The 15,647-nt window shown below is 35.7% G+C and overlaps 1 protein-coding gene across 4 annotated transcripts in view; it reads right to left on the reverse strand.

Annotated features, from left to right (window-relative positions):
* Positions 1–15,647, reverse strand: part of DACH1 (dachshund family transcription factor 1) — a 359,157-nt gene that overhangs the window by 32,825 nt on the left and 310,685 nt on the right. For 2 of the 4 annotated variants that reach the window (XM_085309494.1, XM_085309492.1), the window contains exons 8-11: positions 9,175–9,322; positions 5,208–5,351; positions 4,688–4,756; positions 555–621 (exon numbers count right to left, since the gene is read on the reverse strand). In XM_085309494.1, coding sequence (XP_085165620.1) covers positions 599–621; positions 4,688–4,756; positions 5,208–5,351; positions 9,175–9,322 — 384 coding nt within the window. In that variant the 3' untranslated portion in view covers positions 555–598. The remainder of the gene's footprint in view (positions 1–554; positions 622–4,687; positions 4,757–5,207; positions 5,352–9,174; positions 9,323–15,647) is intronic. The other 2 variants (XM_085309491.1, XM_085309490.1) reach the window with 1 other exon arrangement.

Below are 15,647 nucleotides of genomic sequence, written 5' to 3' on the forward strand. Positions count from 1 at the left end.
GAAGTTAGAAAAGAGTTGAAAGAGAGTGGAAAAGAGGCAGCATTACCAGAAAATAAGAAAGAAATGGAGTAGATAAGCAAAATAGCAGCCTGTGAGACAGATACTTTGGTTAAGGTTCCTGTTCTCAAGAGGACAGATTTGGGAAGAAAGCAAAAAACCAGCAAAATGAGGTTAGGAAAAGGAAGACAGGAGACAGACATCATGTGAAAAGACTAGTCAATAGGGAATACAGTGCAGAAGTAGAAAATAAAAATTTTAGTGAGTTTAGGTAATGTTTAAAGGAAGCAGTGTTTAAATGGAACGAAGATTATGCATACACACGATTGGGGAGGAAAACTCTTGGGAGACAGAACATTAGGAATGTGAGATTTATACAGGAAAAGAAAAACTAATAATGTAGGCAGATAAATATATGATAGGTAAGCAAATGGAGAAGAAAAAGCCAATGGAAAAAAGGCAGAAAATAGGAGCGTCAGTAAATGTCATTGTTCTATTGCTTAATAAGAGGTCTGGTAACAAAACAGTAAAAGTCAAAACATTTTCTTGTATGGTACCTTTTTGTGTGGGATGAGGGGGTCTTGGGAAACCGGATTGGGAGCTAGGCATAGGCATCTAGTGAACCTACAATATGTATGGAGAAGAGGATAATCTGCTTTATTGTTATTTTAAACAAAAGCAAGAAAGAAAACATTTAAAACTAGTGTCTACAGCAGTTCCTAATAATAACTTAGTATCTGCTTGTATCTGTTAAAATATATGTAAGTATGCTTGAGCCCCATATTTGGATTTTTTTATTATGATTATTTGCTAGCATTTTATAGATAATCCCGTAAACTGTTATCTACCTCATATTTAAAAAAAAGAACTAAAATACCCTTTATTGCTTCTTTTTTATAGTCTCATATTCAAATTCCCTTTTTATGTATCTTTCTCATTTTAAAAAAGACTTTACATAAACTAAAATGTGATTTTGAATGAGCGTCACATCACAAAAAAAAGAAAGAACATACTCCACTTATTGACAAATGCAATCATCTTTTACACTTAAATTAGCCCCATTCCTTACTCACAAAACTGATATTTAGAAATATCAACATTAAATACATTTTCAATTGACAGGAWTCTTTTTTATTTATAATAAATAGTATTTAAAATCCTTATTTTTGATCATAATTTCTTTGCATAATATTTTATTAAATACTAAAATTACACTTGCTAGTTCAATTATTTCACTTCCCCACAGAATACTGAAGCGCTCCTACATTTATCTGCTTAGTTATAGAACTGCGTAGCGTGTTCAATACAGTAAATTTGTAAGATTAATGATTGTTGTTAAAGACACTACTATTCCAGCCATACTTTGATATATTTATAGAGATAGATAAAGGCATGGATATACTTTTGAGAGGAATAACAAAGGCACAGGTATTTCCCAAGTAAATATTTCTTCCAGAAACTAAAAGAATAAAAGATATAGTATTACATTCTGTATTATAGAATATATTGTACATTCTATGGAATAATTCTTCTACAGTGTATAGTACAGTATATAACATATCATTTACAGATAAAGAAACACAATCTAAATCTGAATCAATCTGAAAAAAAATGGGAGGGACATGCTCTTTGTTGCCTCTGTGAAAACTGGAAAAAGCTTTGGAAAAATCCCAGTCTCAGCCATTGAAAATAATTTGTAGTTTTACAGCTAAATTCACTAGTGAATCCATCTCTACTGAGCATACTTTACGCCAGGGCTGCAGGAATTAAGCATTTCTTTCCCTGCAGTTGCCTCTCCTCATTTCTGCAAACCTTTTGTGTGTCAAATACTGAAATAAGAATACAGAGGTTATCTTTGCTTTCCTCTCAGTGCTCCCTTTCCTGATATCTAGGCTGATGCAGAGGAAGAAACAGAACGCGCACTGAAAGCAGGAGGGGACGTGAGCTTGATGGGGGGACCTGGAGGAGACAGCCTGCGATGCGGTACCAAGCAGGAAAGCCGGATAAGGGGGATGTAAGAGGCATGTGGATTCCCCAAATGGCTGGACAAGCAGAGCAGGCAACAAGAAGGGTCAGACAGAGACGGGGACTAGAGACTGGGGTCACTGAGAACAGAAGGCACTTGCAGCTGAAGAAATAACCAGGGTGGCAGGGAACTGAGTCCAGAGAGAAGGCTTGGAGAATGGCTATCTAGGCATTATGAGCTTAGGAGGAAAAAAAATGTAGAGTCAAGAAAGAGATTGAGATTAGCTATTGACAAAAACTGGACTTGAAGCGAGGAAAACACACCCAGGAGGAACTGGGACACAGAGATGCAGTAGCAGCAGGAATGCACACTCAAGGGGGCACAGAGTAAAGGAAGCTTTTGGGGAACCTCCAATACTGGCAGTAAACCCAAGGAAACCTGATAGTTAGCATTACTCTTCTGTTAATAGCTATTTCTGCAACCTGTCACCTTTATTATGGCTGATGCACAAAGACAATAGCCTCCTACTGTTATATTTGTTTCATAGAGCTACACGTTATACAGTTCTATGTGGTAGATCTAAAAGTTACAAGCTGCTTTATATGATGGTGAAGCTAAATATAATAAGCTAAGAAACTACTAAGTCTACTTCTTGCTTCCTTTCCCTCCCTAAAATCTGTTTTACTTGTATGTTAAGACTGCAAAGTAGAGACAGAAAATGTCAGAATTAAGGTTGCCTTTGCAGTATGACCCAGTATCATGATCAAACTATATTATGGTCCAGTCTTTAATTAAATAATATGTTTGTTTGTTTGCATGTTTGCTTTTCCTTGCATTTCCTTGGACAGATGAATAATGGAAAAGTAATCATTAATGGTAATGTTGCCTGTAAGACCTTAATTTCRTTTGTTGCAGAAATTGTAATATATATAATGAGCATAAGTAGGCAGAGGACAGCTGGAAGAGAAAGAATAATCATGGTTAAAAAACCTAAATGTTGTTCCCATAATTTGGGATTGGGTCCTTTAAAATACATATTTCTAGCATACTTACTAATTATTTGTTGCTGATTTTATGAATATCCAGCTTGGCATTTCAGTTCAGAATTGAAACTAACTTGAACAAGAACAGTAATCTGAATACATATGTGCTAAAAACACAGTGTATCCTAAAGAAATGTCCCTCGTTACTTGAAARTTAAACAACTTGTCACTTTAATCTTTCTGTGACTCAGTTTCTCATCTTTAAAATGGGACCACTCCAATCTTGACTTYGCTGTAGGAATGTTCTGAAGATGAAATAATTAATCTTTGCAAATAGCTCACATACCGCAGTGACCAGTGCAATAAAAAGGCTTCCAATGAAATTAGAAGTTTATCTTCTCACCAGTGTTTTTGTAGCAAAAAAAGGCACAGGGCAGCAAAAAAATTGTGACAAAATAACATAACGACTGGATTCTTACTAAACAAATTCCATCAAATGGTGCTTTCAATAAGGCATACATTTTATGGAAGGAAAAACATGATTCTGGAACAAAAAACATCATGACATATACCCACTTCACAGGCAACTTTTAATCTGGCATAATCTATCTGCTGAGTTACTGACTTTGCAGACGTAACTTGCTTTAAATATAAACATCTATGTGTATATGCATGTGTGCTTTTCTTACATAAGAACTTATTGCCTTTTTTTTTGCTTTTCTTACATAAGAACTTATTGCCTTTTTTTTATATTTGCTTTGTATGCTCAACACATTAAAAGCTCATTGATTTTTTATTTTGTCGTTACAGCCTCTTTGTGGTACACCAGTAACAACTCTATAGGAGTTAGAAAAAGTGATTAAATAACACACAGAAGATGTCAAATGATACTGTTAAGATGATTGACTTCAAAATGCGAAATAAAAGCAATTGAGAGTGATTACTGGAGCTAATCATTTTAGGCTTGCCTTTGAAAATTACACCTTCATCTGCAACTGAAAACAAATGCTATTTTTGCTGTTTAGTATTCATGTAGGTAGCCTTAGCTTGTTGACTGCAGAAGGTATTATAAATGCTATCTTAAAAATTTGTTCTTTATTATTATCTCTGTGTTTGCAATATATATACATTTAGATTCACAGGGGAGGTATTATGACTCCCTTTCGTATTTCATGTATAAATGTACTCAGCAGAATTGTTTTATTAAAATGTAAATAATGGGATATAGAACGTTTGGTAAATGAAAAATCCAAAAAGGGAATAAACAGTTTACTTATCATTAAAGTAGCTTACTGAAGCACACCTTTCACTATCTGCCACTGAATACTAGCTATGAAGTTCTCATCAGGCCCTGAATGTTACCCATTTGAATTAGCCATTTAAATACTTAAAAGCCTCGAAATGTTTCAAATATATCTTTCAAAACATTGTTATCCTAAATCTAACTAAATATATTCAAAAAAAACCTGCATCCAGCATGTCTAAGATCCAACCCAGCATTGCTTCAAATTAATTATTCTTCTTTAATTGCTTTGTACAAACAGAAATGACCTATTAATTTAAAGAAAATCTATCAGCACAGAATGTATTCTCTCTTAGAAACAAGCAAGATGAACTTGACCTTGTTTGAACTTGTTTTGATGTGGCCCAGATGGTAGGCTACATGCTTGAATAGCAGTCTAAAGCTGAGGAAAAACTCATATAGCAAGATCTAGATTTATAGCCTTTTGCAAATTCCTACCTTGTATTGTCCTTTCAGCATCTGTTCTGCCCCCGCTGCGGTCAGCTTCTATCTCTGGGGTCAGAGAGTCTAGAAGCATAGAAAGGTAAGACTGACACATATTTCATTTGATTCTTATAGCCCTTTTTACAACCTGTTACTCCAATGCTGAATTACAATACAATCAACCTTTGTCAGTTTTTTTTTAATGTTGAACAATGACTGGAGGCCAGCACAATTTTTTTTTTTTTTTCGTTAGACTACAAAGATTAATGAGCAATAGATTTTTCAAGCTTAAAAGAGGTGGGGGGGGGAGAAAAAAAATGACTTGTTAAGCTAATAATATAAAGTTGTACTAGTTTGGTCTTGCTCTCCAGTTAATTTTTTTGCACATGATATACATAGTTACAGAAAAACAAACGGAGAAAAGAGACTGTATCACACACACACACAAATTATGTTATAAATTACCGATATTATAAACTGCTTTTGGCACTTACATTTAAAGTTAATGACACGGAGGCAAAAACTGGCTTCTTACCATTTAGGACCCTGAGACTATCTGTTGAAGCTGCCTGTTTCAGTGTCTGTTCTGCTTGCTCCCGTCGCTTAGTCTCAAATTCAAGTGCTTCCTGCAATTTCCTCTTTGCCTTCTTTTCCTTCTTTAACCTTTTCTGAATTATTGCTGGGAAAAAATAAAATCAGTATACTCACATTTGGATTTGAAACTTGGTTACATGATTAGCTATTAAGAGTTCCCAGAAATGACACAACTGCATCAGTTCATATAAATAGCTTAATTTTACAGCACTGATTTAAAATACTTGGTATTTGCTGGAATCACCAGAGGATAGTTTAAGAGCCGCTGTTCGATACTATGCTATTGAAAATCGAATATTCAGCTATAGTAATTTTTAGAAACAGAGATGAGGATCTGCAAACGCCCAGATCAGAAAGCCCTGGACCTGGCCACCAAATCTACTTTCCGTGCCGCTCCGACGGAGACACGCTGCTGTTCCCGGGGCTCAGGAGTTTCTGGGATGGGGCGCACCATCTTGCCGCCTCCCTCGGCGCACGGCTGGTGCTTGCCCAGCGCTCGCGGCCGCCCGGCTGCCTGCCGCTTCGCTCCCACAAGAGGGAGACCGGACCGCTGCCGGTGCCCGGCGGCCACCAGCTCTCCAAGATCAGGACGCAGGTGCATCGTTCTAGTGGTGTTTTTACAGAARCTTTAATTGTTTAAKCTTTTTTTTTTCTTTTGATGCTATCCGTGAGTGTCTCCCAATGTGCAGCCACAGGAGTAAAACTTGCGTAGTCCCTAATAACTGAAGGAACATATCACAGGTTATATCCCTGATGGGAAAGAGTAAGGCCAACCAATTTTTCCTAGTCAGTGAAAACCAAACCAATCCTTTATAGAAAGCACATGAAGTTCCACAGCACTTCATTTTCTTACCCATCACATCCCAAATCCTTTTTACAAGGCACATTCAGGGTTTTCAGGGATGTGCACATACAGCAGAGTAAGGGGGGCTTATTTTCCGTAAKATCTCTCTGGATCTCTCTTCTAGAGAGCCTGCTACTGTTAGACTAACTGCAAAAGAACTACCATTAGCAGAACCAAACACATTAGGTTYGACCAAAGGTTCACCTAGCCCTGCYGATCTCTGCCAGTACATTCTCCCAGTTCCCAAACTTTTAAAGTGTACCATCATCATTATTACTATTCAATGCATATTCTAAGAAAGACCACTTTTAGGGTGATCTTGGCTATTTTGCATTGCTATGCAAAACAGTCAGACACAAAATGAATATAAATACATACTCTGTAGTCAAAATAGTTAATTAAGTCTTTACATCCAAGACTTTGTAATTTTGGCTTTTTCGTTTTGTATAGCACTGACTGTTTTATAAATTTATTAGCTTATACTACGCAACAACATGCATCTGCACAAAAGCTAAACTAAATACATTTTGAATCATTGCACAGTTTTAATGTTTTCATTGTAAGTACTTTCAAAGTGATCGCAATAAATGAGAAGGAAACATATGTTGCTTTCTGAATTAAAATGTCATCATGGCTGACACTTTGTAGATGTGACTACAGCAGTCAGAGCCAGAATTAGCAAGCCCTTACTGTGTAGCTGCTCACAGAAGAGATATTATCCTACTTTCACTAGTTGATGAGACACATCCTACAGTCTTAGGAATCACTAATTGGAATATACACAAAGAAAGAAGTAAGTAGTACAGTAAATAGGCAGCACTGTAAAAGATACTGCAGCAGCAGTGAATCTAATGGTCTCAGAAATGGCTAAAATATTCAGATGAACTGCCACCAAGAAAAAGATATTTAACTTAAGATGACCAGCAACATACAGGTTGCCTAATGCTGAAGATCAGGGAAAGAGGTTTCATCTAATGGGATTTGACCTGTATGTGACACAGTGCATATGTCTATATGCCATAGTATTTAAGTGTATTTGAGTTTTTTCATAGTAAAGCTCTTAACTTAATAAGGCCATGGTACGCTCCTCTTAGTTTGCTTGTGGTTCCATTAAGACACGTGAAACATTTTTAAAGTATGACAGTTTCTAAACTAATAGTACGTAAAGCCCCTATGTATTTTTCTATTTTAATTGAAGAAATGAATTCTCAATGTAATCAAAATTTAGCCCTTTTTTTCTCTCCTATTTGGCTCTATTTTAAAAAATAATCTATTTTCTCTTTTTCTTTTGTACAGAAGTACCCACTAGCAGATAGTTGTCCTCATTACATTTACTTTACTACATACCACCATTAATTGCTCAGTTCCATTCCTCTTTGCTCTCTTTTGCCAGTGCTATATCATCATTAGAGAGATGTACGTAAAAAGGTAGGTAATACACAGTACTGAAAATAACAYTGACAATTATTTCAGTATCTTGCACAAAGTAAACTCTTCCTTGACTTACACGTTTGAGTGAAATTCCATTTGCCTAATTTTAGCTGTTCAAAACCTGTGTGTCTTGTCCAGCGTAGTCAACTATATTCCCTTTAGAACTAACAAGAAGAAAAGAATTTTCCACAATTAAATTGTCCCTCTTACCTGGCTGAGAACAGGATGCAGGACTAGACTTTATTGAGTAGAACGAGAACTTATATTCTTAGCTTAAGCTAGGTGCTTAACTTTTTCCTTGGGGGGTTAACTTAAGTAAGGGCAAATGGGTTCCCATTTTTACCCTTTCTGAAGTGCATACGGTTGCCTGAGTCTGAAAAGGAAGATATGATCGAGTTCTTGGGGGACACAGAATTTGATAAGGTTGTGGAGAATAAGTGAGCTTCATTAGAAAACTATTTTAAAAGTGTAAGTAGTGCGACTGCACTGACCAAAATAGGCAAGTTGTGGACAATGGGCTGATTCATTGCATAGTTTTCTAATTATTAATAGTAATTGTCTTTAATAATATATTCTCRTAAGTTTAGAAAGGGAAATTAATAGTGTGACAGTCATAACGTCTAATGGGTTACAGTATGAAATAGGATTACACTGCTTGCATACTCAGAAAATGTTGTTTAGATAAAGGTATAATGATACTGAGTTTGAATCCCAGTGTCCTCAGTTTGAGCAGCTATATAGGGATTTCTTATTTAGCTGTTTCACAGAAAATTAAACTGAGCAAGAAAAGAGTTACAGTTGTAGCCTTCCAAAAATAWATACCTCACTTGTCAAGGGCTATGYTAAAAAACTAGTGAACCCCAAAGGTTAACATTTCCTTGCAAAGTAATTAGACGCTATTAAAAGGCAAGACATGCACATGTAGAAAAGTAGAACCATAAAGCAAGAAGTGAACATGCTTTTAATGCAAATAGTTAATGCAAACTGTATCTATATTTTTACTGTTTTACAATGATAAATTTAAACTATATAAAGAAATTCTTAAAAAATCTTTATATTGTTTGCATATGTTTTACAGGGGGTTAATTTCTGAAATGCTACTAATGTTGTCTTATCAAGAAGAACCACAGCTGTTCCTCTTATAAGAAACATACAAACAAGTGTTTAACCTACTGTGCGTTAAAAAAAAGGCTTAAATATCACTGTTATCTTTACATCTATTATATATCGACYACCTAAATGTGCAATATATGCCCTAACACCTAAGAGCAGAGACAGGAGCTCAACAAATCTTGTAGATTCTTAAATTCGATATAAATTGTTTCTGGATTAAGAAGCTATCCCTTTTTGATAGGGGATAATAATCTGCCACRGTCCATAACTCCAGCTATGCCATTTAAAAACAAGTAATACTGAAGAAAAGTGAGAAAAAGGAAAGTCCTCATTCTAAATCTCATGAAGGTATCACACAGATTTATAAATGTTTGTAAGAATTCCTACATTGCTGTCAGCCTGGCTAGCAAATGAGGTAAGAGGAAGAGTTTTGATCAAAATCTGGTCTTTGATTAAAATGAGGTTTCCTAAGTAAATAGATTACAAAGGAATTGTGTCTGCTTAAATGTCTGTAAGATACCTCTGTTCTTCTGCTCCACAGCCAACTGTTTTTCAAGTGTTTCCCTCAGTTCTCGTTCCCTGAAGAGCTCCATCTTCAGCTCTGTCTTTTCCAGTTGGACCTGTTTCTCTTGAGCTCTGGCGTTGTCTATAGCAACCTTTAGTAGACCCTGTTTAAAAACAAAGTTGGATATTGTAATATTGGAAGAATGTTAGAACAGCTAACATAATAAAAAAAACCSTTCTGTTGTTTTTCTTTCATTAGTCATGTGATATTTTACAAATGAAATAATCCTGCTATGAATTCATAGCATACCAATTATCATCAGCAATTTTTTACTGGAATGAATTTTAGCAAGTGGACAAAATCTGTGAAAAGAGAGGAAGTCAAGTTTCTAAAGAAGACTCAAGGCGGCCATTTTCTATGCACAGGGAAAAAATCCTACAGGAATAGGTTTATTTTTGGGGAAACAAAAAAACTGCAAGACACTAGGTTCTTGTCAAAGACCAAAGTTAAGATCCACCTCACTGAAAAAGAACTGACAGTCTCACTATTTATCATCCGTAGAATGGTAAACTGAATTGTTATTACAACTCAAGCTAATGAAAGTTACCAAAGGGATTTATTTAAGAAAGATTCTTTTAAAACCTTGTCATTTTGTTCATTGTTTTTGTTAATTATTATTATTTTTAAATATTATCATATTCCCTATAATTCATAGTAGGAATACAGTCACAGAGCAGGAAGACATCTGCCTTGAAATGTCTRTTCCCTGAATCTCATAGTAAAGGTCAATATGCAATCATCTCTCATTTCATTCTTCACTTCAGACTGTTGAAATAAACTCTAACTTCTTTGTTGCTATTGTATCAGTATATAACACTTCATCCTATTCTAAACTTTTCTTGAGAATTCCTTCTTCTTGCCAAGGAAATGGAAAGATCTCAGCAGAGCCAATAACTAAATAGTGCAGACATTGTAGAAGGGTATAAAAAAGAGAAGAAATGGTGTTGAGAGAAATGATCACGGAGAGCGGAAAGATATCCTTTTCCGTATTCCAGAAGCCTGGCCATCAGGCTCTTGGGATTACAGCTAAATCTCTCCTTGAAGCTATCATACTAAAGGTAGATAATTAAGTATGGAGCATGGATAGGAACCTGACTCTTCTATGTCCCAGGCAGGTCTCCTGACAACTTAACTGTTGAGATAATTTGACCCAATGGAGATTTAATTACTGATATAAAACAAAACAATGCCAACAAGAGAGACCGAAGAATGCTCCTCAATGGCTATGTCAGGGGAGTATTTCAGCTAACAGGTAAGAGGTTCGTGATCAAGACTCTGTTTCAAAGCAAGCATACTAACGCCTTGAAATCATGTCCCCCAGCTCCCAAATGAGCTCCTTCTCTGCTCTGTGAAGCTCCCTAACTTAAGACTGTTTTTTCATTAAAACTCCTTAAAATATCCCCCAAAGGAATGAAAGAAATATTCAACACCATGACACTTGAAAAATGGAAGAAGTATTTTTCACRAGTGTTACTCTGCACATTTCTTTTCCTAGCTTTCCCAATGTCAAAGCCTGCTTTGAAATTTGTGTCCTTCAAGGCCCTTTTAAGTCTAGCTGTTTTCGGAGCCTATTTTTTTCAGTATTCCTCATCCTCATTCTTGACTAAATTGTTGCCTCAAGTGTTGTCTAATCCAGARCTTAATGCTTTGCAGTTCTATCACACTTCAATATATTAAAGTCCACAGGAGCTGAAAGAACTCAGCATCTTCAGACTGCAAGGCCCAGATGGTCACTAAAATGCAAAATACATTAAATGTGAGGGAGGGAGGTATGATATTTATGTTCATGTGTACAGAATCACATTTGAAAATATCTAGCGACCTCAGYACAAAAAATTGGACTACAAACATGTTTATGGTTTTAGCAATTTTCTTTAAAAGAACCGAAAGCTATTCTAAAATGTCTAAAACACCAAAGTATTTTGTTTTGAATTTTAAACATGGACGATTACTAAAGAGAAACAAGTAAAGCTAAAAAAAAGCCCTACAGACATGTTCAAAGTAAAATACAATTTAAAATACTTGCAAAGTTTTTCCAATCTATTTTTTTAATATTCTAAAATTCTAATCCAATCATWATGAAAAAAAATTTCTCTATGTTTACAACCATCACAAATGTTATTTTGTACAAAAGACACTACTAAAACAGTTAGACATTCAAGTGATATGGTCTGTAGGAGCTGCTTAACAACACCTGATTTTGGCTTACACTTGAACTCCAAAATACTRTAATTTTCTCCAGATTGTCATGCACTGGAACATGTGATTCATCCAAATCACTAATAAACCAAACCAACTGAAGCTATATCAAGCATTCTTTCATGCAAAATAAATTGTCAAATACTTTTAAAACTGCAAACTCCTTCCCCCCAAATTCTGACAATCCATCTTGTTTAACAATAAAATCGAGCTGCTAAGGCAACTGCCATCTTTACTCAATTCAGCTACATTCATGTACATGTTTCTTCTTCATCAGGAACAAACAATTAGTAACAAATGAAAGAGATCATTACATCAAGTGCCCTTTTAGATCACCCCAATTAAAACTTTAGTTTAGCTGTATTTTAATTCTAAGATACCAAATTCTAATTTTCTGCTCTGATTGCTCTTGTTGACTTATCTTTGAAAGATGTACTTTCAGTGCAAAGCCTAGAGATTATTTAGCAAGATGCCAATGTTGGCACCACTTAATGTGTTGATTGGTTGTATTATCAGTAGCAGTTTAAAATAAATTACTATTAAACTATTATTGTCCTTGGCTGACAAAACACAGTATTTTGGTGTTCTTTAAATATGAAACAATCATTATGAATAAACATGGAGAATAATGCTATAGTTTAATGCCGATGTGTGTAATTTTATATTAAGAATTGCTACAAAATTTGAAGCTCCTAACAGCATATTACATTTTCTATTGAATTTCTACACCACACTTCCTTCCTCAACCTTTCCTTTTTTTATACTTGCTGCTAACATAGCTAATGGTAATACATTACCTATTGCTGCTGATTATGTCTGAAAAATATTAGCTTTTCGGAGCCAAGACCCACTAGGGACTACTTATAAGCTACACAAAATTAAGTTTCATTTTTAGAAGTTAAATCAGTGCACATCAGTAGGCGTCCAATGTGAAAAAAAATCTGCACTAGAGCCAAACTGATGCATATGCAAAAGTGCTGTTGCTGCCAATGACAGCTCTAACGCAAAAATACTGGAAATATTCAGTATCTCCCTGTATTCAGTGCAAAAGGGGGTGAGAAAATCAACAAAACAGTATAACATCTAAAAATCATCAGTGCACCTTGGACCAGGGATAGCAATTTCAGAGTTGTATGAAATTCTATTAATTCTCCCAGTGGATCACCTGTAAAAGATTATATAAAATATACTATGTCCAACTTGTTTTTGCTGTGGCTAATCCTCTAACCTGATATTAAATCAATATGTTGCCAATGACAATGGGAAATGCAGTGTAACTCACAACGTTAACAAAAAGAAAGTATTTCCCTTTAGGGAAGGTCACATGTTACGGAGGCTGGATAATGATAATTGTAGTGAACATGCTCAGGTTCCAGATTTGTTTTTAATACAGTATGGCTCTATCTGGAGCCAGGTTTTATACATGGGATGCCATTTTTTGCCTGTACGCCACTGTTAATAAAATTTTTTGATTGCAACATAATGTAAAAAGTTGACATTTCTCCCCAGGAGATCTATAGACCACTATGATGTAGTTTGTTTTACTGTACTTGTTTTAGTATTTTCCATTGATAAATTGTTCAGAAATGCCTCTCCCCCACCCCCTGCAAAAGTCAGGTTGATGTTTCTTCCCATTCACTGACTACTATAATTCTCTCATGTATCTCAAAATACCATATCGTTAGGGTAGTCTACTGATCCTTAAGAAATTAAGCATATAACAGACTTCATCTCAACTTTAAAGTCAGTATTATCATTATTTTTTTTTAAATACAAACAATATGTTGCCTATTTTGAAAGGGGAAAAGAAACTYAAAAGGTACTTAGAAAGCTTTTTCTGTTTAATCTAGTTACATTGCCAGTGTGTTTCCCATAATACACTTTAGTTAGATATGTTCTTAAAYATGGCCTAAGAATGGCCATACTAGTTAGCCTGGAGGTCTCTCTAGCAGACCATGACCTGCTTCCATCAATGGCCAACAAGCGATGAGCACGGAAAACTGCAAGAACAGGACACGCACGCAGAGAAACTTTCCCAGGCAAACCTCCCAGCTTGCAGAGAATTGCAGCCCAGCACTTGCCTCTTGCAATATTCACTTTTTGTGGTGAAAACATTTTCAAATAACATTGCTTGCCTTTTAGGCAGGAAATTACACATAAATTGTATGCTTTCATTATCAAATCCATCCAGCAAATGACACATTTTTAGCTAACTTCTCTAACAGCTAGAATCTTGAGTATTTGCTATTTGTGTCTGACTTAGAAACATAAGCAATCACATAACACAACTTCTTAACTATCTCAACAAATTACTCCGGAAAGACGTTTTTTGCAATACCTCTGATTGAATACCTTCATCATAGGCATATTGCACAAATATAAATGACATTTTTCCATTAACATTTTCTATGAAAAATAAAACTATTCCCTTGAATTTTAGCAGAAGACAAAAATAACATGAAGTAGAACTGTGACTTATAGCTTATCCAATATTGCAATATTTTTCTCCTGTGTGTTTAGYCATACATGGTAACAGTGCAGGAGATTCATTGTAGTAAAGCCAATTGTTTGCTTTGTTTTCTTAGGGGAATTTAGTTTGTAATCACACATTTATTTTATCAAAATCAATGAGATACTTGCAACTTACTTTACATATCTCTTTTAAAAAATACTTAGCAACAAGATTATGTCATTTTAATACAGTCCTGATAGAAAAATATAGCTATCAGGGTGCAGCTAATTCCTCCCTTAGATATCCCTTAGACTCTAGAAGCATAAAATAGCATTACTGTTACCCAAGAATACTGCAGTATCATGAAAGGCCATGGCTGTAACACACTTTGGCATAACTGGGCCACGACTCTAAAAAGGTGAACTTATGAGAGAGGTATAGAAACATCTTTAGCCTTCTCAGTAGCACCCACACAGCATTTTGCTGCCATCTTCCTTCACCCTCTCTGCAGCTGCACACAGACTTCCAGCATTTAATCTGGCAGAAATCAACAAATGTACATTGAGAAGGAAGAGACACATCCTTTAATTTAAGTCTCTGGGGAAATTTATTTTCTATCCTTTTAGTTGCATAGATATACATCTGAATATGAAAATATGTCCTCCATTTCGTTTATTTATTTTACATGTGTATTTGTTTAATTATATTTTGTTACAGTTTCTCATTTGCATTTCAGCAGTACCCTGCCAGAATTAAACCCCAGTTGCTCTGGGTACCGTGTAGTTATTATCTCCTCTGCAAAGGTACGAATAATTAAACATTTTATCTTTGTTTCAATATATTTATGGAGAAGTAAGGAAAGAAAGTATAAATATGATTTTTCAAAGGAAGTAAACCGGTAGCTGTTGAAGAAAGGCATAGTGAGTAGATCTGGTGTAATGATTAGGGATTATTCATTTAACTGTAGTATGGAAGACACAGACTCATCTTGTGTTTAGGGGCCAATTTCAAAGGATGACTCAGTCTTCTGAAATGGAAGTAAGTAGACTTACACGCTGAATTCAAGTGACAGCCACTGCATAATTCCTCAGCACCTGCWAGACTTTTAATACCTTTTGGTTTCAGTTATCCAGAGTGTCTATGCATTTTCTACTAACATATCCCAAAGCACTGTTCCCCATGGGCAGGACCTCCTCGCCCTAACAAGATTCAAAGTTAGAGCTCCTACTGCCTGGAGACTGCTCTAGTCCCTTTTGTTTCAAAAGCACCTCAGTACCAGAGGCAGGGGACAGACAGTAGGCCAGATGATATTTTTTCTGAAATGTTGATTCCATCGCTGGTAGCCTCAACCTTAACGCTAGAGAAGCTGGAACAACAGAATGGTGAAGGGACGTTGCTGCTCCACCTCTGCTTTGAATCCAGCCCCTGCACTGAAACAGATGCAAAGTTCATCTGGACAAAAGGAGAGTAAAGATGAATTTACCTATTGACAAGAGTAATTCTGGCTCATGTATGATAGCCCCATCATGGGCTTAGGCAGCACTTGCTTCCCAACAAAGTCATAAATAATGCTGGGAGCAAGGACCATAACGCAGCATTTCCTCTTTCTACAAAAGCTATTCAGGGGTTTGAACTTCTAGTCAGATACTTCAAACTTAGTTGTGAAAGCAGCAGTATCAGGGTACCTAACTCTTTCATGAGTCTGAGGCAGCTCCTTCTCAGTAGAATAATCACTGAATATGGAAACCATTTTTTAAATGGCACTGATTAGAATAAC

The sequence above is a fragment of the Rhea americana genome, unplaced genomic scaffold (genome assembly GCF_003343005.1).
Source record: "Rhea americana isolate MKP2758 unplaced genomic scaffold, rheAme1 scaffold_3, whole genome shotgun sequence".
In the NCBI taxonomy this organism is placed as follows: Eukaryota; Metazoa; Chordata; class Aves; order Rheiformes; family Rheidae; genus Rhea; species Rhea americana.